At 29.2% G+C, this 23,255-nt stretch overlaps 3 protein-coding genes and 1 long non-coding RNA gene across 4 annotated transcripts; all 4 read left to right on the top strand.

Moving 5' to 3' along the window:
- Positions 1 to 377: 377 nt before the first annotated feature.
- Positions 378 to 3,271, top strand: LOC111297169 (monocopper oxidase-like protein SKU5). Its single transcript, XM_022891807.2, has 8 exons — positions 378 to 524; positions 643 to 752; positions 857 to 1,127; positions 1,261 to 1,390; positions 1,497 to 1,851; positions 2,179 to 2,550; positions 2,770 to 2,848; positions 2,955 to 3,271. Exons 1-8 carry the CDS (start codon positions 378 to 380, stop codon positions 3,135 to 3,137), a joined length of 1,647 nt encoding a protein of 548 aa, XP_022747542.2. The 3' UTR covers positions 3,138 to 3,271.
- A 9,770-nt stretch (positions 3,272 to 13,041) lies between these two features.
- LOC111297656 (uncharacterized) lies at positions 13,042 to 15,443 on the top strand. The gene has a single exon (XM_022892306.2). It carries the CDS (start codon positions 13,180 to 13,182, stop codon positions 15,193 to 15,195), a length of 2,016 nt encoding a protein of 671 aa, XP_022748041.1. The 5' UTR covers positions 13,042 to 13,179; the 3' UTR covers positions 15,196 to 15,443.
- A 1,171-nt stretch (positions 15,444 to 16,614) lies between these two features.
- On the top strand, positions 16,615 to 19,556 carry LOC149515784 (uncharacterized). The gene is made up of 2 exons (XR_016325987.1): positions 16,615 to 17,278; positions 19,294 to 19,556. It is a non-coding gene; the product is annotated as an uncharacterized LOC149515784 (long non-coding RNA).
- LOC111297160 (uncharacterized) lies at positions 17,831 to 19,266 on the top strand. Its single transcript, XM_022891791.2, has one exon. The coding sequence runs from the start codon at positions 17,974 to 17,976 to the stop codon at positions 18,748 to 18,750; it is 777 nt and encodes a 258-aa protein (XP_022747526.2). The 5' UTR covers positions 17,831 to 17,973; the 3' UTR covers positions 18,751 to 19,266.
- Positions 19,557 to 23,255: the final 3,699 nt, after the last annotated feature.

The following is a 23,255-nucleotide window of genomic DNA, read 5'->3' as shown; positions in this document are numbered from 1 at the left end:
AAATCCGGTACTTGCAATTTCTTTGGCCTCCTTAGTAAAAAAAGATTTATTTTATTTTATATTTTTGACAAACACAAAGCTTTGGTGTAGTAACTGGCGCCAACTGGTTCATTCTGATGAGAAATCAAGGCTTAGAATCAAGCAAAATTTTTTACTCTACTTTTCTTTTCATGTTGATGGACTGCCTTTGCAACATCCAAATTAGACTTCTTTTCTATATTTTTTATTAGTTGGCTCTTTCTGTATACCCTGGAAGTTCCACCAAGTTATTGTATTTGTCCTGACCCAAGTTATTCTAGAGACTTTCATGCAATATTAAAATTGGACCTTTTCTTGTTCATCTTTTGAGGTTACAACCACCATTTTAGGCCATTGTAATGGCATTTTCCGGTGACTTTCCTAGGCTAATCATATCTGCTTTTATCTTTACTCTACTAATCACCACAATTAATGGTGTTGATATTTTCCTGGAGTGGCATGTCGCAATCGACACATCTGTTAGTCCATTTCCTGTAGAGCAGCCTGTAAGATTGTTAATAATTAATGTTATTTCTATTAAATCATCAATAAAATCTTGTTTTAACCGTGATTTTACAGTTTTTGTTAATTGTTTGTATTCATTCTGATATGTGTTCTTGATAGGTCATTACCATCAATGGGATGTTTCCAGGACCCCTCATCAATGCCACAACCAATGACAATATTCACGTCAATGTGCTTAACAATCTGGATGAGCCACTACTATTTACATGGTAAAAGATGAAAATCTTCCTTTCAGCTAAGTGTTTTAATTCTGCCAGACCAGGAAAGAAACATAGCGAAAAACTCAAGGATGTTGATGTTGCTGGTGGTGCAGGAATGGGATACAGCAAAGACTGAACTCATGGCAGGATGGAGTCTCAGGAACAAACTGTCCAATCCAACCTGGTAAGAACTGGACTTATGAGTTTCAGGTCAAGGACCAGATTGGGACTTTCATTTACTTCCCCTCTATTAACTTCCTGAAAACTGGAGGAGGATTTGGTCCAATTCGAGTTAATAATCGTGAAGTGATCAAAGTTCCATTCCCCAAACCTGAGTCTGAATTTGATCTTCTCATTGGTGATTGGTATCAGAAAAGTTACAAGGTAATTTACAATGTCTTTTTATTGCCTGCACTTTTTCAAGGATTCCCTGCATCATGACAAGAATTTCAGGCTACAAGCTTCTTATTTCAGGCTAAACAGTTTACTGCTTCTTCATAATATATGAATGCAACAGGAAGTCAGGTCCATGCTGAAAAACAGTTCTGTGGCCTATGATGGCTCTCCTGATAAGATCCTGATAAATGGGAAGGGCTCTTATTTCGACAATGATTCAAAAGCCTTTGAATCCTTTACCGTAACAAAAGGTACAAAAATGAAAATGATCATTTCTATTTATATACTGATATTTGGCTAAAAGAAAAAAGCCTCTTTTCTTCTTCATTTCTTATAATTTGCTGATGGGGTACGCAGGAAAGACTTATAGATTCAGGATATCAAATGTTGGAACTGCCTGGAGTTTCAACTTTAGGATTCAAAATCATCAGATGGTAGTGGTGGAAACAGAAGGATCATATGTCGATCAGATCACACTGGATTCTCTTGATGTACATGTAGGCCAGTCTTATTCTGTACTTGTCACAGCTGATCAAGGTGAAAAGGATTATTGCATTGTGGCAGCTCCCAAAATGATCAATGCCACCGAGTTCAGTCTTTTTGGTGTTGGAGTGCTGCACTATGACAACTCCATCATTCCAGTTAGAGGACTTCCACCGGGGCCTGATCCATTTGATATCCAATTCTCTATTGATCAAGCTAAATCCATCAGGTAAATGCTTTTCAAAGGACAAAATTTCCCAAAGATGTCTGTCTTGCTAGTCATTGGCACGTCTCAGAAATGAATATATATAGGGAAAACTTTCATAAGTTTTTCTCAGAACTAGCAATTCATTTATCCGTACCTATTACCTATAAAATATAAAAATTGTTGTGTCACAATTCATGTCTACATGCCAAACATAAAATAAATTTTTTGATTTATGCCAAATTCATATATGATTTTTCCTAAAATTTTAAAACGTGCTACTTTTGTATCTTTGGTGTGATTTATGATTCTACTTCTATTGCTCACATCCTTCTTCTGTTCTGTGTTAAGGTGGAACTTGACCACTGGCGCTGCTAGGCCTAACCCACAAGGAACCTTCAATGTTTCAAACGTGACATTGTCACAAGCCTTCATTGTCCAAGGATCAGCTGCTGAGATCAATGGAACACCTCACTACACAGTCAACAATGTATCCTACCTTACACCGGATACTCCACTAAAACTTGCTGATGCCTTCGCCAATGGGGGCAGCGGGGTTTTTGAACTGGACAAATTCCCCACAAACTCTTCAAACCTTGAAGCTGTCGGTGGAGTTTTTGTAGCAACTGGGATCCACAAAGGGTGGATAGAGCTTGTGCTCAAGAATGACCTGGAAGTCATAGATTCTTGGCATTTGGATGGATTTGGATTCTTTGTAGTTGGGTAAGTAAAAGTGGAATAGATTTCAAATTCATACCCATAATTAGACTTAACAATTCATGTATCAATGTCAATCTATTTCATATCTAGCATGAATAAAACACAAAAATGATCATGTCACAATTTGTGTCATCATTTCAAGTATAAAAAACATTAAAATTACGAGTTCTACCCAGAATCTAGATGTACCCGTCTAATCATTTTCTTTTTAACTTCTTTCAGGTTTGGCGATGGAGAATGGACGCCTAGCTCTCGCTCTTCTTATAATACTTATGATCCTGTTGTACGTTCCACGACTCAGGTGACATGTTTCTCACTATGTGTTCCATTTTTCTGCTCAACCACTTGCTCTTAGTTTTCTACATTCATGCACTCATTAAATCTAGTTGTGATGAAAAAATGATCAGGTGTACCCTGGAAGATGGACTGCAGTTTATGCATACCTAGACAACCCTGGAATGTGGAACTTGAGATCACAACTCTTGAAAAACTGGTACTTGGGTCAAGAGCTCTATGTGAGAGTTTATGATCCTGATCCTGACCCTGCCAAGGAAAAGAAACCCCCTGAAAATCTCCTCCTTTGTGGTTAGTGGCATGAATTTCTAGTTATTTCTTGACCTTTGTTATTTCTTCTGATTAATATTTATGCAACTGTTAAACATGTGTTTTGATTATTTACAGGAATCTTTGGCTCTCCACCTCCATCTCCAGCTCCTATGGCCCCAACAAAGAGTGGAGGATCATCCAAACAAATAACATGGTGAGTGAAAAATTTAACTAGTAATAATTCATTCCCATGCATTTCAAGGCATTCTTTGAATATGCGCTTATATATATTCTCATGAGATTAATACTCTATACATTAGAGGTAGAGCTTAGGGGTGTAAATGATACATTAGTACTCGCAAGCTATTCGGGTTCGATTCGAAAAAAACTCGAATTCGGTTCGATTATTGTCGAGTCGAGCTCGAGCTCGAGTAGCTCGACTTATCGATCGAACCGAATTCGAGTATTCTTATATCTGATTCGAGTAGTTCGCGAGCCTAATCGAGCTTTTATATTTAAATATATTTTTATTATTTTAATTAATAAAATATTTCGAGTTCGAGTTCGAATTCGAGCATGAATAATCGAACTCTTGTCGAATATACAAATCGAGCTTATTTTTATATATTAATCGAGCTTAATCGAGCGAGCTCGAGTAGCTCGAATTCGATCACGAATCGAGCTCGAGCTTGAAAAATAAAACTCGATCGAACTCGAACTTCTCACTATTCAACTCGGCTCGGCTCGTTTACACCCCTAGTAGAGCCTAAGAATTTCATCCATGGGCCGGCGGATGGTCATTAGATTCAGCGGGGGCCTTGGTCTCTCAAAATTTGACAAATCCCTACATATGTGCACATAAATTTGAATAAATTTAAAATGATTCCTCAAAATTAAGATGATTAATTTTTGTAATTTTATATTTAATTATATGCATTAATTTTAGAGGATTAAAATCACATCGCTATTTATCTATTTATTATATTCACCAATAATTATGTATAAACCTTTAAAATTAAGAGGTTTATTATAAGTTTTAAATTATAATAATTTGAAATTAATAAAAATCAAATTAACTTTTGAGTATTTCAAACAAGACTCTAAATCTCTAATCAAATATTAAACATATACGTGTTTTTCTTTCATTTTTTTTAGCTTACTATAATTTTTTTTGTATAATATTTTCAATTTTAATTTTACTCTAAATCTTTATCTCATCTTATAATCTTTAAAAAGAAATGGAACCACTTTATAAACAATTTTAAAAAACCATAACTTCTAATCTCAAAATTTTAATTTTATTATTTTAAAAGGATATTTCTTTTCTTGCTTTGATAAAAAAATGTTACTTTGATTTGTTTATACTTTTTTATTTCAGCTTTAAATTACCAAAAGAATAAAAAACGAAAAAAAGTTTGTATTATTGAAAGTCTTGTTATTTTTAAAAGTTTAATTTTATCATAGTAATATTTTTATTTTATAATTTTATGAGCATATTAATTCTATTAGTATATTGTTTATATATATATATATATTTGAATAGAGATCAATCTATATCAATATAAAACAAATGTTTTACATTCTTTTTATAACTTAATGTAAGATTAATACTTTTGCAAATCAACTGTTATATTTAACGATTTACTTATATTCGTTATGTGTGTAAAATTTCGAGTTAATATGATATCTTATAATTTTGATTTTTTTTTATATACGATAGAATTCATAAAATAAATCTTATGAAAAAAATAACATATAATATTAATTGGTCCATCCAAAATCAAATGTCAAGTTCCACCATCGATTTCATCTGTTTATGATTTTGTGTAGATAAGATAATTCATGTATTTGTATTTGTCTATTTCATGTGAAAAAAATATAAAACATGAAAATTATCATATTATAATTTATGTTATGTCAAACATGAAAAGCTTTTTGTTATTTTTGCTAAATTTATATATAATTTTTGTTAAAATTTTAAATTATATTATTTTAATTTTTTTTATATAGTCATTGTGCTATACTTAAACTTGACAGACCTAATTTTGTGGCTTATATAGAATATGCCAATTTCACCAACCAATATCTATAAAATGCTTATAGTCACTGGTTTCATGTTCGTAGGTTCAACATTATGATGTTCTACATTGTTACAATTGTTTGCATCACAAGGCAATAGCTGGTCGGATTTGGACCTGTTGATTCAATTCAGCCATGGAAGAGAAATCAGAAACTACATGATACCTTTGATGGAGCCACCCTAGACATTATTAGGGTTTTACTCTAGATTGAAGTTCCATTTGAGAACTAATATTCTATATTAGGGCCTTATGGATTGTATGATGTAAATTCTTGTTTTTTAATTGGATTATTGGAATATTAAGGTTAGAATTTTCTATCCTGAAATAGTCCATTCTCCTCTGTTTTCTCTCTTTTTCTTTTTCTTTCCCTCTGTATTTTTCCCCTGTTCTTCTCCAGGTTTCTATCTATTTCAAACCTGGTTCTGCATGAATTTGTAATATCAGAAGTTCCTGTTATGAACAAGACTCAGACAGTCCTACAATGATATCACTTCAAAGATGAAAAGCCAAGGAAAATCATAACAATTTCATTAATATATAATCTCTCTAAAGTAGCATAAAAAGAGATGGTTTTGGTGACTTTGCTAAAATCAAAAGAAGTCAAAATTCAAAACCAATTTAATTGATTTATATTTTCACTTTTAAGAGATATTATTTAATAAATATAAATTCAACTTTTAACACATACAATTTTTTTTTTAATCTCTAAATTATAATATCTTTTTATAAAAAAAAAAATCCTAGCAAGCAAATGCTAGGGACGGAGTTTGCAGCAATATAATTTATTTTGTGAATATCTATGTTTTATGTCTAACTTGACATTGTGATCATTTCAAGTTTCTTTTTGACATTGGGATTGAGATGCAAAAGGACAACAGCAGTGCAAAGCTTGAAAATGTTCTAAAACAGCTTGGCCTGCATGACCACAGCCGAACGATGTCATGGAATATATATATATAAATATATATATATTTATTTATATAATTTTACTTGCACCACAATCGCTTTTGGCTGCCTCAAAGAAATTTTTTTTTTTAATATTGAGATTAACAGAATTTAAATTTTAAATATTAAAATTAAGAATTCAATATTTTATTTATGTGATTGTTTGAAAAATGTTCAGTTTTATGGTATCGTGAAAAACTCTTTTGGTACTGTGACGCCTACCATCCAACATCCAACAATTTGGTTGGTCAATAATTAGAATTTCATTTATCTATCTATATATAAAAATATAAATTATAAAAATATTAAAAATGATCGATTAAAATATTTTTATGAATTTTTAAATTAACAAATTTATTCTCAAATAATTAATATTTATTAAATTATTTAAATTTAATTCAAATCAATTAAAATTAAAAATATAGATTATATAAAATTAAATTACTTAAAAATTTAAAATTTTAATTCTAAAAACATTAAAAATGATTGACTAAAATATCTTAAGTAAAATTTTTTTAAAAATTTTAATTAAATTAATTTTCTTTTTTGTTACTAGACATTTTTATAATTAGATTCAAAAGTGCTAAAATGATTGACTAAAATATATTTAATAAAATTTTAATTTAAAAAATGTTAAAAGTGATCGATAAAAATACTATTTGTAAATTTTTTATTTTTTTATAATTAGACTCATATTAAGACCAAAAACATGATTTTCAAATCAAATAAAATTACAAATATACTAAGATTAAAACTTAATAGTGTGAATAGGAATAAGGCAATTACATGGAGTTTATTTCTTTATTGTTATAAAAACAATTGCACAGTAATTTATATTGATAAATAAATTCATTAAAAATAATTATACTTAAGTCATTGAAGCATTTTTTTTTATTTTTTGCCTTTTTATTTTTTTGTTTTAATTGATTTACTAATTATATATGTATATTAATGATATTATTATTTGTGTGATTCAAGAGTTGATCATTTAATAATTGATAACATAATTAAAATCTTGTTAGTCACTTGAAATAATTCTTTAATATATATCATTCATATAGTTTAATCCGATCTCTATAATTAATTTTTTTTTTATTTTTTCCTTTAAAATTTTATAATTGTTACTCCTATAAATAAAAACTAATATCAAATTAAATGTAAATTAATTGCATATCTTTTACCAACAAATAGTATTATGTGATTTATTTAACATTTTGAACATTTCAATTAAACTCCTAACTTCTAAAATTAAATGATTCATGAGGTGGGTAGCTCAAGACCAAATTACCATAAAAATTATTTACTTGGACTAATTTCTATCTCAAAATAATTTAATCTTTCTCAATTATATTAAATTACTAACTTTTTGATCATCTAGATGATTGAATGATCTAATATGAATTATTTTAAATAGATAATTGTTAAGTGAAGTAAGATTAAATATTTTTGGTAAAATTTTCAAAATGTGAAAAAAATTAATCATCTTTTGAATGTATTGGGCAAAGTTACATTCATTCATAAAAACCAATGTTATTATTGTTGAAAATGAAATCATTATAAATTATATATATGCTATAAAAACAAGTTTGTTATTTTAGAAATTGGAGTTTTCTTAAAGAAGAAAACATGACAAGTAACTCGGTTAGAAATTTATTTTATTTTAATTTTTTAAAATTATATATTTTTAGTATTTTATATAATAAAAATTTATGTATAATAAAAAATTTCAAATAAAATAGAAATTAAACTAACAATGGGTAGAATGTATAGTTACAATCAATCGGTGGAAGTATCCAAAGAAAATTATCTTAAACCAAAAATAAAAAATGAGATGTAAGATTAATTTGTTATGTATAGCATTATCTTTTCGATATGACAAATAAAGTTAATATTATATGATATTTCAATGAAAAATATATAAATATATTGATTTCAAATTTTTTGGATTAATATGAAACTCTTTTATTAGAAAAAAAATATTGTCTATTTCTTTGTTTTTTTTATTATATTAGTTAAAAAATTTTCACTGTAATACCTAAAGGTGGCAAAGCTAATCTTAGCTTGAAATTTTGCTTGAATTTATCTGTGATTGAATCCAAATCAACCCAAATTGACAAAAACAAATCAAAGATCAAAATCCAAAAAAATTCGATTTGAAAAACTTTAAAATTAAAAAATTTCAAATTCAAAAAAATTTAAATTCGAAAAAACTCGAAAACAATGCAATCCAAATCTGCAATGATTCAAACTCAAGATTGATTCAATATAAAATTTGTAAAAACTCGAATCATAACCCATGGAAATCGAAATTATAATTATATGATCTTTTAAATAAAAATATTTTTCTTAACTAAAAATTTTAAAATTTAAAATGTTATTATTGATAATTATTAAATAATTATATCAACAATAATCAACAAAATTAATGTTAAAATTTTAATTTTGATTATAAAATAAATTTAATTTAAAACCCACTAAATATTAATATTTAATTATTTTTAATACTATTATCTCATTATATTTATAATAATTATCAATATAAAAAAATAATATCCTTAAGTTAACATTTAATTTTATTATAAACTAACCTTTTACAATATATTCTTGATTCATTATATTTATTCCATATAAATAAATTTTAATTTTAATATATTAATAATTCAAATAAAAAATTATATCATAATTTTAATATTTGATTTAATTTGATGGTTTGAAAAAAAATGCCATTATTAACAAAAAAATTAACTTTAAATTATATATTTTTAATGTTTCAAACATATTAAATTAAAATATTAATTTTTTTTAAAATAAAAAACATTATCTTAAAAATTAAAATATAAAAATAAAAAAAAATAACAATACAGTATCCAAACAAAAACAATAAAATAAAAGACATTTTTCGATTCCTAAAATCAAATTAACAAAATTTTCGAATTTCTAAAAATATTGCATCATCAACAAGATCAAGTCTCCCGATCGTTCAAAATTTGACCCTGCAAATTACAATCAAGATAACACAATAGCCTTCCCCTTTACTAGATCCGGTGGTCGGCCGTTACTTGTCTCCAAATTATACCGAAGTCTTCCCCTCAACCTCCTAAACACCGTTCCGAGCTTACTTTTTCCTAAAATGGCCTCAAGAAGCCTATATCTGCCCTTAAAAGTTTGGCCAAAACACCTTAAAATCTCAAGCTCTGCCACTCCAAATGCTGCCCGTTCGAAGTATGTCCTTTATCAGACTCCATCGTCACCAAAGATCAAGCCATAAAACTCTTACAAACTCCTAATCCGCAAAAAAAACCCTAAACTGAAATACCCTTTTCGCTTTTTTTGTTTGCTTTTTTGCCGATGTTCCCCACTAGGGGATGGGTGATGATATTTTTTGTATTTTGCTATTTTTGACATTTTGGGGGGCTGTGGGTTACTGGACAGGAAGGGTTGGGAATAGTGTGTTTGTCATGGGCCGATGACGGTAGCTGAGTTTGGTGAGTGTGGGGGCGGTCGACGGTTGTAGTTTTGTTGGTGGTGGTTGTGTATGGGCATGCAAGCTGGTGGCGGTAGTGGAGGGCTTGACTTAATTTAGTGTGTTGGGTTGGCGATGACTAGTTTTGAGTGTCATAAATGATGGTGGGTAGGCTAAAGTATGGAGGTTAAAGGTTGATCAGAAGGCTCTGGCCTGTGAAGTCTCAGCTAGAAAATAGGCAATGAGGATTTTTATCCAGGAAAATTGGCTTTTATTTGCCTTTTGCTGCCCCGTTTAGTGCTTGTAGCACCACAAGAATTCAATTCTTTACAGGACTGCAGCAACGTGACGCTACATTTATGACTTTGTAGCTTGTGGAATATGGGACATTGGGTCTTTTATCAATGAATGCCAAAAGTTAGTAGGCAAAATGGGAGGTGAAAACTAGAGGGAGAGCTAGGAATGGTGCGGCCAAATGGGGAAAAGGAAAAGTGAAAATTGGGGTAGGGAAAAGTGAGAGAAGGCTGCTGCCATGTTAGCTGATCCTCTGTCTTTTTTTGATCAATTTAAAATATGGGCCTTAAAATTAATTTAGAATTTTTTTAGGTTTTTGGAAGTCCAAATGACTAGAATTGGGCTTTAAACCTAACAGAATTGCATTGGGTTCTAAAAATGAATTTGAACTTATTATATTTTAAATTTGTAAGCTCAAGTAATTAAATTTTAAATTGATTCAAATTAAATTGGGTTAGATTTTGATCCGTACAAAATTTTTAAAAAATAATTAATTTATAACAAATTTCAAATGAGTCTAATTATATAGATTCAATTAAAGTGCTCTGATAAATTCAAATCGAAACATTAAATCAAATATAAAAATTGATGAACTTGATTTATTTTAGACAAAATTAAATATCTATATATAAAAAATAATAAATTGAGTTTGTATCATTTGTGTTGATTCGAAATATTTATAAATATATATAATATTAACTAATCAAAGTAAATAATTAAATATCATTATTACTTGAAAATAATTATAATAAAGCTGTGTTCCCAAGAAAAAAAAAAAAAGAGTGCGAGGACATTGGCTTGTTCCAAAGTTTTACTTTGTCGGTGTATATATACAAGAAAAGAATAAAGGAGCTTATAGAAAAAAAAAGTAATAGAAAAGCCTAAAGAGCAATTAACAAACACATTTCTTTGTTTTGTTATTTGTTTGAACGTCTAAAGGTTTCAATAAAGTAAAAGGTTTGATATAATAAACTAAAACCTTTTAATTTTTTATGTGATATTTTTGTACTATGAAAAATAAAAAGGTATTTAAATTAATCATATTAATTATTTTGACATGAAATAATTTTCAAATAAAATAAGCATGCAGAATAAAGTAAAATATTTAGTTAAAACAAAAAATCACAATTGGATATTTGTCAAGTCCATTTTAGTTATATAATACTTATATATATATACATATATTAAACTTAAATCTATATGTTTGTGAAAATATAGTATTGATAAATTTATTTGTTTTAAATTAAAAATAATTTATAGTAAGTAAACTCAAGTTAAAAAGTTGTAATATTTTTTTTCAAGTTAAGATTTGTAATTAATTGTTTAAAAATATATGTTTGTGAAAATAATCTAAACTTTATATTATTAATTTGTTTTTTTCATTGTTAAAAATGACTTAATTTTTAGTTTTCAACATCAAATTCTTTTTTAAACATTTTAATTTTTCACAACATTTTTTCATAATAATGTTAAATATAAAAAATTTCAAAATATATTTTTTTCACAACAATTTTTGTAACACTTTTCAACCACATTTTTTTAACATAAAATTTTTTTAATCACAACAATAATGCTAAACTACCGTTAGTCACGTTTTTATGCATTGCTTTAAATTGGGTGAGAAATGTTTTGAGCAAAGTTCAAAAAGAGTAAGGCAAAGTCCTTTCCTTTTTCATCTTCTGTCAATTTCAAGGTTTTCCTTTTGTTCAAAAGTTATATTCTACGACTTTTTTTAATAAAAAATAGAAATATGAAAAAAATTGCTGAAAATCCACCGACAATCATTAACATTCCTAATCTGTCTAATAATAAATACGTCTAAATTTAAAATTTAATTTGTTACATTCTCGTAAGTAGAATTAATATTATAAAATAAAAAATTTATATTTGATATATTATCAGATGTTATAAATCATTAGTGCATCATAAATTGTTATATTATTAATTTATTTTAATATAATTAAATATTTAAAATATAAAAATATTTACTTTTAAAACTTTTAAAATTTTTAATTTTTAATGATTACGTGGACATTGACGGTGTTATACATTGACAATAACCCATAAAACAAAAGCCTCAAGTGGCATCTGATTAACTTAAAACGAAACATTTACATTTATTTAAGGATTATTAGCACTAGCAATTCGTGTTATGATAATTTTTTTGGCTAAGCTAATTCATTAATGATTCTTTATGCCCTGCAATAGCACATATGATCAGTTATAAGATTAAAACTGTGATAACTGTTGGATAACAATATATATATATATATATATTTATATATATATATATATTTGTTAATGGCAGTCCCGGGCATTAGGATTATCGATCCTAGCTACTAAAACACTAAACTTCTCCTAAAAGGGAGTCTGGAATGTATGGAAATGAAATGAAGAGAATTTATTGTTTAGTGTAAAAAAAATCCTAGTATATAATAAAATATTATAATTAAAGTAATAAAAATAAAAGCAATATGCATGACTTTGAAGTTAGAAATATTTTAAAACAAATTGAATTTAATGGATAAAAAAACTTTTAAATTTATTTTAATTTAGAAAAGATTTTGTCTATTTTGATCAAAAAGTTATAAACGCTACAACTTTTAATTTCAAATATAAATATTTTGTTTTTTATTTGAATTTAAAATATAAAAAAAATTTATACACTATCCTATATATCATGAACAAAGACTTTCTATATAAACATTCACCTCAATATATCTTATCCGATTATGATATATTTCGTAATATAATATATATCATATAGAAATCTTATATTTTGTTAAAGGCTCTGTCATTAAATGCTTTAATGGTAATCGACTTTGGATCAGTTGGTGTTTTGCTGTAGTAATTTAAACATGATTAGACATTTTAAGGTTTATGCATTACATCGATTGAAGACTTAATCAATATTTGGTACTAATTCTTTCCTTAACAAAAGAGAAAAGTACTATATCAGTCAAAGTGAAAGATTTCAGGAATATCTACACTTTAATAATATTTATCTTTTTTTTTTTTTTTCTTTTGCAATCCCTTACTTGTTTTGGGTATAAATGCATATAAAGAGAACGAAGTAAAATATATATTCCTTCTTTCTTTTGTCACGGTGAAGATTTCTACAAGGACATTAACTTGTGTTGGTGTTCTAATGTTTGGATTGTTAATAAATAAATAAAAAATATATAGGAAAGAAAAGAATAAAGGAGTTTTTTCTCTGGTTATAAATATTGATCAACAAAATCTTTCTTTATATTTGTAAGTGTTGAGTTAAGATCTGTATTGATTTGATTCATTAATTCAGAAATGGAGATGCAAAATGAGAGGGAGAGGAAAGTGCAGCAGCTTAAAGATATTTACCATGAGCATCAACCCTTGGTGTTCAATGGAGATCAACAGTGGGATCAAAGTAAAGAAACTCTTTGCTCAGCGTGTGATCGTCTATTGTCTGGCGAAACCTATAGCTGCAAAGATTGCGAGGATTATCATATCCATAAAAAATGTGGTGAGGCTCCATTGGAACTTCATCATCACCCTTTTCACAGCCAGCACGCTTCTCATGTTCTCCAATCATCATCTGGTTCGTGGTATATTTGTCGGTTGTGCCGGAAAGACGGTAAGGGAATTAGTTATGAGTGCGACTCTTGCTTTTTTTCCCTTGATATCAACTGTGCTTTACTTCCACTAGTTGAAAATTCTCAAATATTAAAACATGATGCCCACCCACATCCATTGTTCTTCATTCAGAATCATACAGATGAATTAAAAACATATGATTGCGAAGGTTGCAACACGTCCTTGGTCGATTCTATATATGTTTGTGCTGATTGTCGATTTTTTCTTCATAAGAAATGTGCTGAATTACCCACTGAAATTAATCTCCCTTGTCACCGCGATCACGCACACCCTCTTATTCTTGATTTTGATTGCAAATACTGTTTTTGCAAGTTTTGCCAAGCTGAACATTGGGGATATTTTTATCGCTGCTCTCATTGCAATATTGACATTCACATGAATTGTGCTTGGCCGGACCCTGTTATTGAAGATAAAATTCATCATGAGCACCCATTCAACTTGTTTTGGAGACAAGACCCATTTATTTGTAATGCATGTGGTATTGAGGGGAATTATGCCTCCTATATATGTTTTATATGCCACCTTCAAGTCCATCCAAAGTGCACTTCACTTCCACGCATCATCAAAATCACACGCCATAATCATCCTATTTTTCACAACTATTTTGTTCAAACAAAAGAGTTTGAAAAGCAGGATTGTCAAATTTGTTTTGAGGAAGTGAAAACAAGGCACGGTAGTTATTACTGTTTGAAGCATGATTTCAATTATATTGTCCATGTGAATTGTGCTACTGAAGATGATGATTGGTACTACATAATTGATCCTGAAAATCAAGATGAGGCAGGTGAAAATTCAGAAGTTATAGAGTCTTCCATCACTCGTATTGTGGAGGAGAATGAATGTGGAGTCGCGGTAAAGATAAAACATTTCAGCCACGAACACTGCTTAATGTTAGGAGACAAGATTAATGGAGATGATGATAAATACTGCGACGGATGTGTGCTATCCATCTCGGATTTGTTTTACTATTGTTCAGAATGTGATTTCCTTCTCCATAAAACTTGTGCTGAATTACCAATGAAAAGAAGCCATTTCTGGCATCAACACCTCGATACCCTTAAGTCAGAGGGTATTTTCAAATGTGATGCTTGTTCTCACCAATGTAGTGGTTTTGCCTACAACTGCGATGAATGTGAATTCTCTGCTTGCCTCAAATGTGCCAATATTTCTGATACCGTCATGTATCCAGGCCACAAACACCTTCTCTTTCTTGATCCCAAATATGAAGGAAAATGCACTGCTTGTGGTGTTGAGTTTGATTATGCATACAGATGTACTAAGAAATGCAATTATGCTTTGCATTGGAAATGCATTATACTTCCGCACGCAACGCCACATAAGTTTGATGAACATTTCCTAAAACTTAGTTATCGTGACGAAAATGATGATCCGGAACAATGTTTCTGTGATATTTGTGAAGAAAAAAGGGATCCAAATCTTTGGTTTTACCATTGCTCAATTTGTGATGCTTCTGCCCATCCTGAGTGTGTCCTCGGAGAATATCCGTCTATCAAGATTGGGAGCAAGTACACATATAAGGATCACCCCCATTCCCTCACTTTTGTCCGGAAGATTTACGAATGTCCTGAATGTGATGAATGTGGTGAGCCTTGCCAAGATCTGTCCCTTGAATGTGCTCCATGCAACTACATAGTCCACTGGAAATGTATATCACCAATAGATTGAAGACTACGCCGACGTGTTGCAGAGAAGCATCCATGGCATATGGCTGGAGAGAAGCAGAGGATTTTGTTGCTGATGTCTAAAAGAAAGATTATGTGCAAGTGTTTTGAGTAATGTTACAAATACAAGAACAAATAGATAGAGTGTGGCGATTGCCTTGTTTGGATTTTTTTTTTTTGTGCTAATGTTTCTATATGTATTTTGAATCGGTATTTGGACATTTGTCATCAATAAATGATGTTGCTTGGATTTTAAATTGGGAGTCATTTATTGTTACATAAAGGAGATGAAGCACTAAAATTTTTTTCCCCTTCAATATTCAAAGAAACAAGTAAAACTAAAAAAAAAAAAAAAAAAGAAATTGAGGGTAAATTCTTTCAGATATTCAGGTTAAGGAGTGGAACTATTAGATGTCTAAAGTTTTCCGGCAACTTGTGAACGGTATAAATACTCATCGTAGAAGCTCATTTTATCAAAATCTCTACTTCATGATTTAACCTATTCTTAATTCTTCTGAAATTAGAATTCAACTTTTTTACTTTTCTCTATAAAATTGAAAAAAAAAAGGTTAATAATTATCTGATTTTGAATTTTTTTTCCTCAAAATAATAATATTGTCATAAATATATATTATCATAAAAAATTTCTAATTAAAGTATTGAAAATATTTACTATTAAAATATTAAAATATTTCTATCTTCTTAATGATATTTATTATTAAAGTATAAAAAGTATTATTTATATTAATATTTAAAATATTTAAAATTATACTATTTATTATTTGAATATTATGTCTATTAATATAAACTATTAAAACTAGTAACATCTAATATGACATTTTAAAATATTATATTGTTAAAATAGTTATATTTTTTATTAAATTTAAACAATATTATTTATTTTATATTTTTAGTAATATAATAATATTTTGTATTAAAATATTTGAAACGCTATATTTATTATTCTTGGATAAAATTAAGTAATAATTAAAATATTTAAATTTGAAGAAGTATTTATATTATTATTAAAGTATTATTAAAATTGTATATTGTTTTTATCATGAAAATAATAAAAAAGGTTATTTATAATATTCCTTTTTTTTATTAAAACAGTAATATATACTATTTATTAAAATATAAAATATTTATTGTTAATAATATACAAAATATAAAATAATAAAAAATTTTATAATAATATTTTAATATTTTTAAATATGTTTTTTTCAAAATTAAATATCTAACCAAAAAAGAAGTAAACTTATATAAAATAATTTTTAATCATACTAATAATAATATTTCAGATCAAGTCTAACTAGATTCAAACTTAAAATTTTAAATTCGTATTCAAGGTTCAACTTGAATTGGACCAAGTTCATGGATATGAAAAGTAATCCGATCTACGAATAAATTTTTTTTTTTTTTTTGAAAATTTTCCTCTCTTTCTTTAAGGTGAAAGACAATTACTAATTCTTTAATTTTTTTTTCATTAACCATCAAAACCTTTTATATTAACTAATCAAATTTTTATCGATAGTTTATATGTGTGGAATATTAACTTTATTATTACATTGATCTCATTGAAATTGATCAAAAGATTACACAAATAGGTCAATGAACTACATTTTTCTATCCGTTTGCCTTACTAATCCTTGTCCTCAATCATCTCTGTCTTTTCTCCCTTACTCTGCTTTCAGTCATTTGTTTTCTTTCCCCTTTTTCCGCTCGGCCTTTCCACGCTTTATCATTGTCCTTATCTACTGCTATCTTATCTTTCGTGTTTGGTAATAACTCAACAACCATATTCATTGCTCAAACGAGTAGATGGAGAGTGGAAGAGAGGATGAGCAGTCACAGGTTCAGCTCAAAGATTTTTTCCATGACCATCTCTTTTTGTTCAACGGTGACCAATACAATAAACGCAAAGAAACTTGCTGCTCAGCTTGTGGGAATCCATTATTATGCAGCCAAAGCTATAGTTGTAAGGAATGCGATGGGTTTCATCTCCATAAAAAAATGTGGCGATGCACCTGTAGAACTTGACCATCACCCTCTCCATTGGGAGCACCCTGTTCTCATCCTTTGAAAAGGTATGGGCTTTTGTGATTTATGCCAGTAATCATCTCAGAATTTCATTTATCGATGTCCTTTTTGTGATTTTTCCCTTGATGTCAAATGTCGTAGTGTGAATTTCCTGGAATTCAAGTACAATGTCCACTTTCATCCATTGCTCTTCATTGAAAATCATAAAGATAAACTGAAAAAATTTGTTTGCTTCACCTGTGAAGAACCATTAGTAGATTCTATATATGTTTGCATTGATTGCAGAGTTTATTTTCACAAGAAATGTGCTCAATTACCCACTGAAATCAATCACCCCTGCCATCGGTTACACCCTCTTGTTCTTCATTGTAGTGACAAAGGGAAACTCTTTTGTAAGGTTTGCCTAAATGATCATTTTGGGTACTTTTATCGTTGTTCTCCTTGCAATTTTGAAATTCACATCGAATGTTTTTGGCCACATCCTATTATTGAAGATAAAACTCGTCATGACCATCCATTCAGCTTGTTTTTGAGACAAGGATCATTTATTTATGATGGATTTGGTGCTAAGGGAAATAATCTTTGCTATATATGTTCTATATGTCATATCCAAGTTCATAAGAAGTGCACTTCATTGCCACGCATTATCAAAATCTCAAGGCATGACCATTTTGTTTTCCTCAAGTATTTGAAGCAAGAAAAGGAGATTGAAAAGCAAGATTAAAAGATTTGTTATCATGAAATGAAAAGAGAGTATGGGTGTTATTGTTGCTTGAAGGATGATTGCAATTACATTATTCATGTGAATTGTGCTGTTGAGGATAAGGATTTGTACTACATGGTTGATTCAGAAAATCAAGATGAGCCTATCGAAAATTCTATAGAATCCTCTATCACTTGTGTCATTGAGGTAAACGAATGTGGAGAAGCAACAAAGATAAAACATTTCAGCCACGAACATTGCTTAAGTTTAGAAGACACGAACAGGGATGATGATGACAAACATTGTGATGGATGCACATTATCCGTCTTGGATTCATTTTACTCTTGTTTGCAATGCAACTTCCTTCTCCATAAATCTTGTGCCGAAGTACCAATGAAAAAGCATCATTGGTTTGATCCCTGCAAAACCTTAAATCAAATTGCATTTTCGAATGTAATGGTTGTCTTCAACTCTGCGGTGGTTTCATCTACAATTGTGATGAATCTGATCTCTCATTTTGCCTCAAGTGTGCTACAATTTCGGATACCCTCTCATATCCAGGTCATGAATATCCCCTTTTTTAAGATCGCAAATATAAAGGGAAATGCACTGCTTGTGGTATTGAGGTTTATCATGCATACAGATATATGTAAGGATTGCAATTCTGCTTTGCATTTTGAATGCATTACACTTCCACATGTAGTGCGACATAAGTGTGATAAACGCTTTATAGAACTTAGTTGTCATGATGGAAACGATGATCCAGAACAACATTATTGTGATATTTGTGAAGAAAGAAGAGATCCAAATAATTAGTTTTATCTTTGCTCCATTTGTGATAATTCTGTTCATCTCAAATGTGTTCCTGGAGAATAACCATTTATTAAGGCTGGGAATATATACACGTAGGAGGGTCACTCACACACCCTCACATTTGTCAGAAAGATCTACTATTACCCAAAATGTGTTATATGTGGTAAAGTTTGCCAAGATTTGGCTCTTAAGTGTTGTATACGCAACTATGTTGTCCACTGGAAATGTATATCTCCATTTCCATTTGGACGAAGGTGTTGTTGGATTGCAATGGATGATCAATTATGTTATCAAGAAGTATGGTAGAGCATTTATTCTTCTATCTTCTTAGAATTCTGCCATAAATGGCATTTGTCTGGAAAGAAACAAAAGGATTCTTGTCGTTGTACTATGACTAATGTTGCTAATACAAGCATTAGTAGACAATTATCTAGTAGTTGCATTTTTTGTCTAATTTTTCTATATATATAGATATTGTAACTTGTGTTATGGATAGCGGCCAAACTTATAAAATTTATTTTTACATTTTTCTGAATTCTTCTTCAGCTAATTGCGGATGGTCTTGCATCTTTCCTGTTTCACATTGTCAAACACGGTTAGTTTTTCCCCAACTGCATTGCCTATACCTGAACACAGTGATGTAAGTGATGCACGATGAAAGGAAAACGAGAATTATTTTCAAAGGGCAAGTATGTATTTTGGGGAATTTTTTGTGTTTTTCTTGACTAGGCTGAAATTACTTAGAACCTCATCTTTTGTTACTAATACAAAAAAAATAAAAATAAAAATAAAGAGCAAATGTTTTGATATGTCCTAGTTCAAGCTCTGTTGAAGGTTCCCCTTTTCTTCCCCGAGATGAAGAAATTGTTACTTATAAATTCTATTACTTTAATTGATTTCATTTAATTCATTTTGAATTGCAGAGTTTATAAACTACCTTAATTTTGGCTTCTCAACCTAGTGTTGATAAGGCTACAAGGTCAAAAACATCATCGAACAAAAATTTAATAATCATTCAAGCATTTATAATTTTATTACAATTAATTAAGCCTTCAAATATCTATTAAACTCTTTTTAGATAAAAATTTGTCAACCATTAACATCAATTTCTTTCTAATTAAGGATTTTGTTAAGGTAAAAATAGATATTTAAAAGTTCAATTAAGTAAAAATAGATATTTTAGAATTCAATTGATTAGAAATAAAAAATTCAAGATTTGATTGATTGTAATAAAATATCAAAAGTATAAGTGTTCATAGATTGGGTCGGGTTCTTGCTTGATCTTAATAGCTTAAATATTTGTTTAAGTCTAGTGCGTTTCAAAATTTTGAACTTTAAAATTTTCTCAAACTTAGTCTAAATTAAAAAAAAAAAATCTCAAATCCATCCATTCAACTTAATTTATATAATAAAAATTAAAAAAATGTGATTGAATTAATTTTAATGGGATTATATTCAATTCACGTATATACAAAAATTAAAATTAAAAATTAGATAAGAATAAACATTAAGTTTAATAAAATATATATATTTTTTATTTTTAATTTTTATATATATGTGAATTAATTTATATAATTTATATATATAAAAAATAAAATTTATATATATGTGGCTTTGGGTCAGACCAAGCATAGGTTTTAAATTTTTTGCCAAAGGTCCGATCTAAAATTTAAATGGGTCTAAAAATTATGTTCAAGCCTATTTAAATAACTTTAATTTTTTGTCTAAATGCTCTTAAAACTTAGATGAATCTTCGAGCTTAGATAGATAGCCCAACTCTTACTTAAATTATTATTAAATTTTTATTCAAGATTTTTTTAACATTTTTACCTTCTGATATATTACCTTAAGCCAATTACTACTCCAATTTTGGTTAGTCTACAATCACTAAAGTAATTGATCATACAATAACATAATTTATCTCTTTTTCTTTATAATAATAATAATAATAATAATAATAATAATAACAACGATAGACTCATATCTAAATTTAATAATTCGTGTATTTATATTATGTAAAACATTGATGATTCATGTATTTTAGTTGTGTTTTATATGGACATTTTACAACATAATTTTTGTCAAAACGAAAATAAAAAATATTTTTTTTTATTTTTTTAAATTCATATATAATTTTTGATAAAATTTTAAACTCACTCTCATTTTTTCTTTTCTTGTATAGTGTCATATTTTGAATAATCTAGTCATACCAAATAGCACCATTCACTAATATCCAATTGCCATACATTGCATTCCATAGACTCATACGTGATGAGACAATGCATAGAAATTGGAGTTAAACAAGGTTTGAAAAATGTTGAAAGATGAAGATTTAGCTCCATTTGCTGTTAGACTATGCCGAGATTCACTGTGAAAAGGAGTTAAGCTTCCTGTTTTCATATTGAAAAGCTTGTGTTTTTACAGGTATAGGAAGTTCGCTAAAAGAAATTAGAGCTAGACGCCGGGAAGAAAGCAATTCTGTTCGTAATTATTTGAGTTTGATAACAAAAAGATTTAGTGGGCAAGACAATTCAATTATGGTTAAAAGTTAAAGCTCCTTGATCTAGTGAGATCAAGCTTGTCAGGTCATTGGGTAAATTTTTTTTTTACAAAGGAGATCATAGATTGAAGTATAAGGAAAAGGTTGTAAATATTAGGATTTGAACTCAATCTTGTTGAACGTCAGCCCTTAAAACGGTTGCATGAATTACCGTAATTAAGCGCTTTAAATTTAGTCATTTGGTATTTTTTCTTGCAAGTTGTGTCATGTACAAAGACTCAAGTTCAAGGGTCTCCCAACTTTTAAACCCAACTTTTCACTCTGAAACAAGCTTCATGAGAGATACTAAGGTTGAGATAAGTTTGGACCAAAATGGGTTCCTCTTTTATGTGGGTGATCCCATGAGAGATATCTGGGTTGAGTTAGGTCTGGACCAAAATAGATATATCTCTTCAATGGGTGAAAGAGGAGAAAACGAGAGCGTTAAGCACTTGAGTGAGGGAAAATCTCACAAACCCACATTTATAAGATAAGGAGGTTATTTTGGGCTTTTAAACTTGGGTGTAGGATGTAGTTTTGAAAGCTCTCTTGGACTGAAAATGTGGCCGCTTGATGGATAACCCCAGTGTCGTTTTTCATTCCAAGTCAATTTAGAGGTAGGTCCTTTTCATCCGGTGACAACAAGCTTTGAAATGTGCTCTGTGCCAAACATTCTAAACCCCAAGCAACAAGCACATAAATTGTTTCTCCATTTTTTGGGCTCTTTATTTGACAGATTTGGTTCATGACATTCCAAAACTTGGAGTTTACAATTAATAATTTATGCTCTTCAAAAAAAAATCGATTATGTTCATTTCAGGTCATTAGTTTAATGTTTCAGGCTCAGAACTGCAACTTTTAATCTGATATGATCACATGAATATGTGAACAGGCCACCGAAATTGGAGTGCAGTGAATTGCCTAGCTAATGCAGTCTCTGCACCGGTTATTAATTTTTTTTACAAAGAAAGATATAACTTAGAAATAAAAAAGGATTACTGAAATTTAAATTTTAAATTTATTAAAAGTTATATTTTAACAGTGATTATAAAAATCATCTGAATTAAATTTCATATTGTGATTATTAAATTATTTAGTTCCAAGCGAAAGTCACAACCTAAATATTGTTAAAAGACGGTTGGTCTGGATAACAGAAGACAATTGATCCACACAGCTTTTAATCACTAGTCATTTTGTTATTCCCTTTTGGACCATAAAATGAAATAATATTCCAGTTGAAATTGGGCAAATCCAGGAGTACTGTCTGATACATGGGTAGGCCCTGGAAAACGTGTGGGACCTTTCACCGGTGAGTCTTGCGCTAACCAGCATGTACCCAACATGATTATGGTTAAATCTCTCATTGAAAGCAAAATCAATAAACATCTTGGATTTAGTTCCTGTATACTTTGATGGAATTGCTGCAATGGTCTTAAAGCAAACAATGACCTTGACCCCTCCATGTGAAGCAAACCATTATTTTTAAAGGGTTTTTGTCTAATTTTTCAAACTTAGTTTTTGATCAATTAGTACTAAATGATTTTTTTTTTTTTTTTACAAAAGAAAAACGGATGAAGAAGGAATTACGGATGTTGTTGGGATTTAAATATGCTTAAACCAAGAGCAAAGCTTTAAATTCGGTACCGATCGCTTTATTGGACCTCATACATATGCATTAGTCATGACTCATAATAGTGAAATCTGGTTAGTTGCGCTTTTAATGGCAGACATTCGCCATGGATGGTAGGTGTGCTTCATGGAATGAAAAAAGAAACCTCTCTGAAAATCCATGATTGCTTTGTCTGGTCATACTTTTCATCATTATCCAACTTTAATATAACCAAAAGCAAAAGCAAAGAGAAAGGAAATGGCACGGGAGCATAATGCGGAACATTAATTTAATAGAAACACATAATCTTAAATTTTGCTACATCAGAAGTTACATAAAAGGTTGCTTACTTATCTGGAA

This window comes from Durio zibethinus, chromosome 12 (genome assembly GCF_047325235.1).
Source record: "Durio zibethinus cultivar Kanyao isolate XHJ-2024 chromosome 12, ASM4732523v1, whole genome shotgun sequence".
NCBI classification, from domain to species: domain Eukaryota; kingdom Viridiplantae; phylum Streptophyta; class Magnoliopsida; order Malvales; family Malvaceae; genus Durio; species Durio zibethinus.
This window is presented reverse-complemented; position numbering and strand designations above follow the sequence as displayed.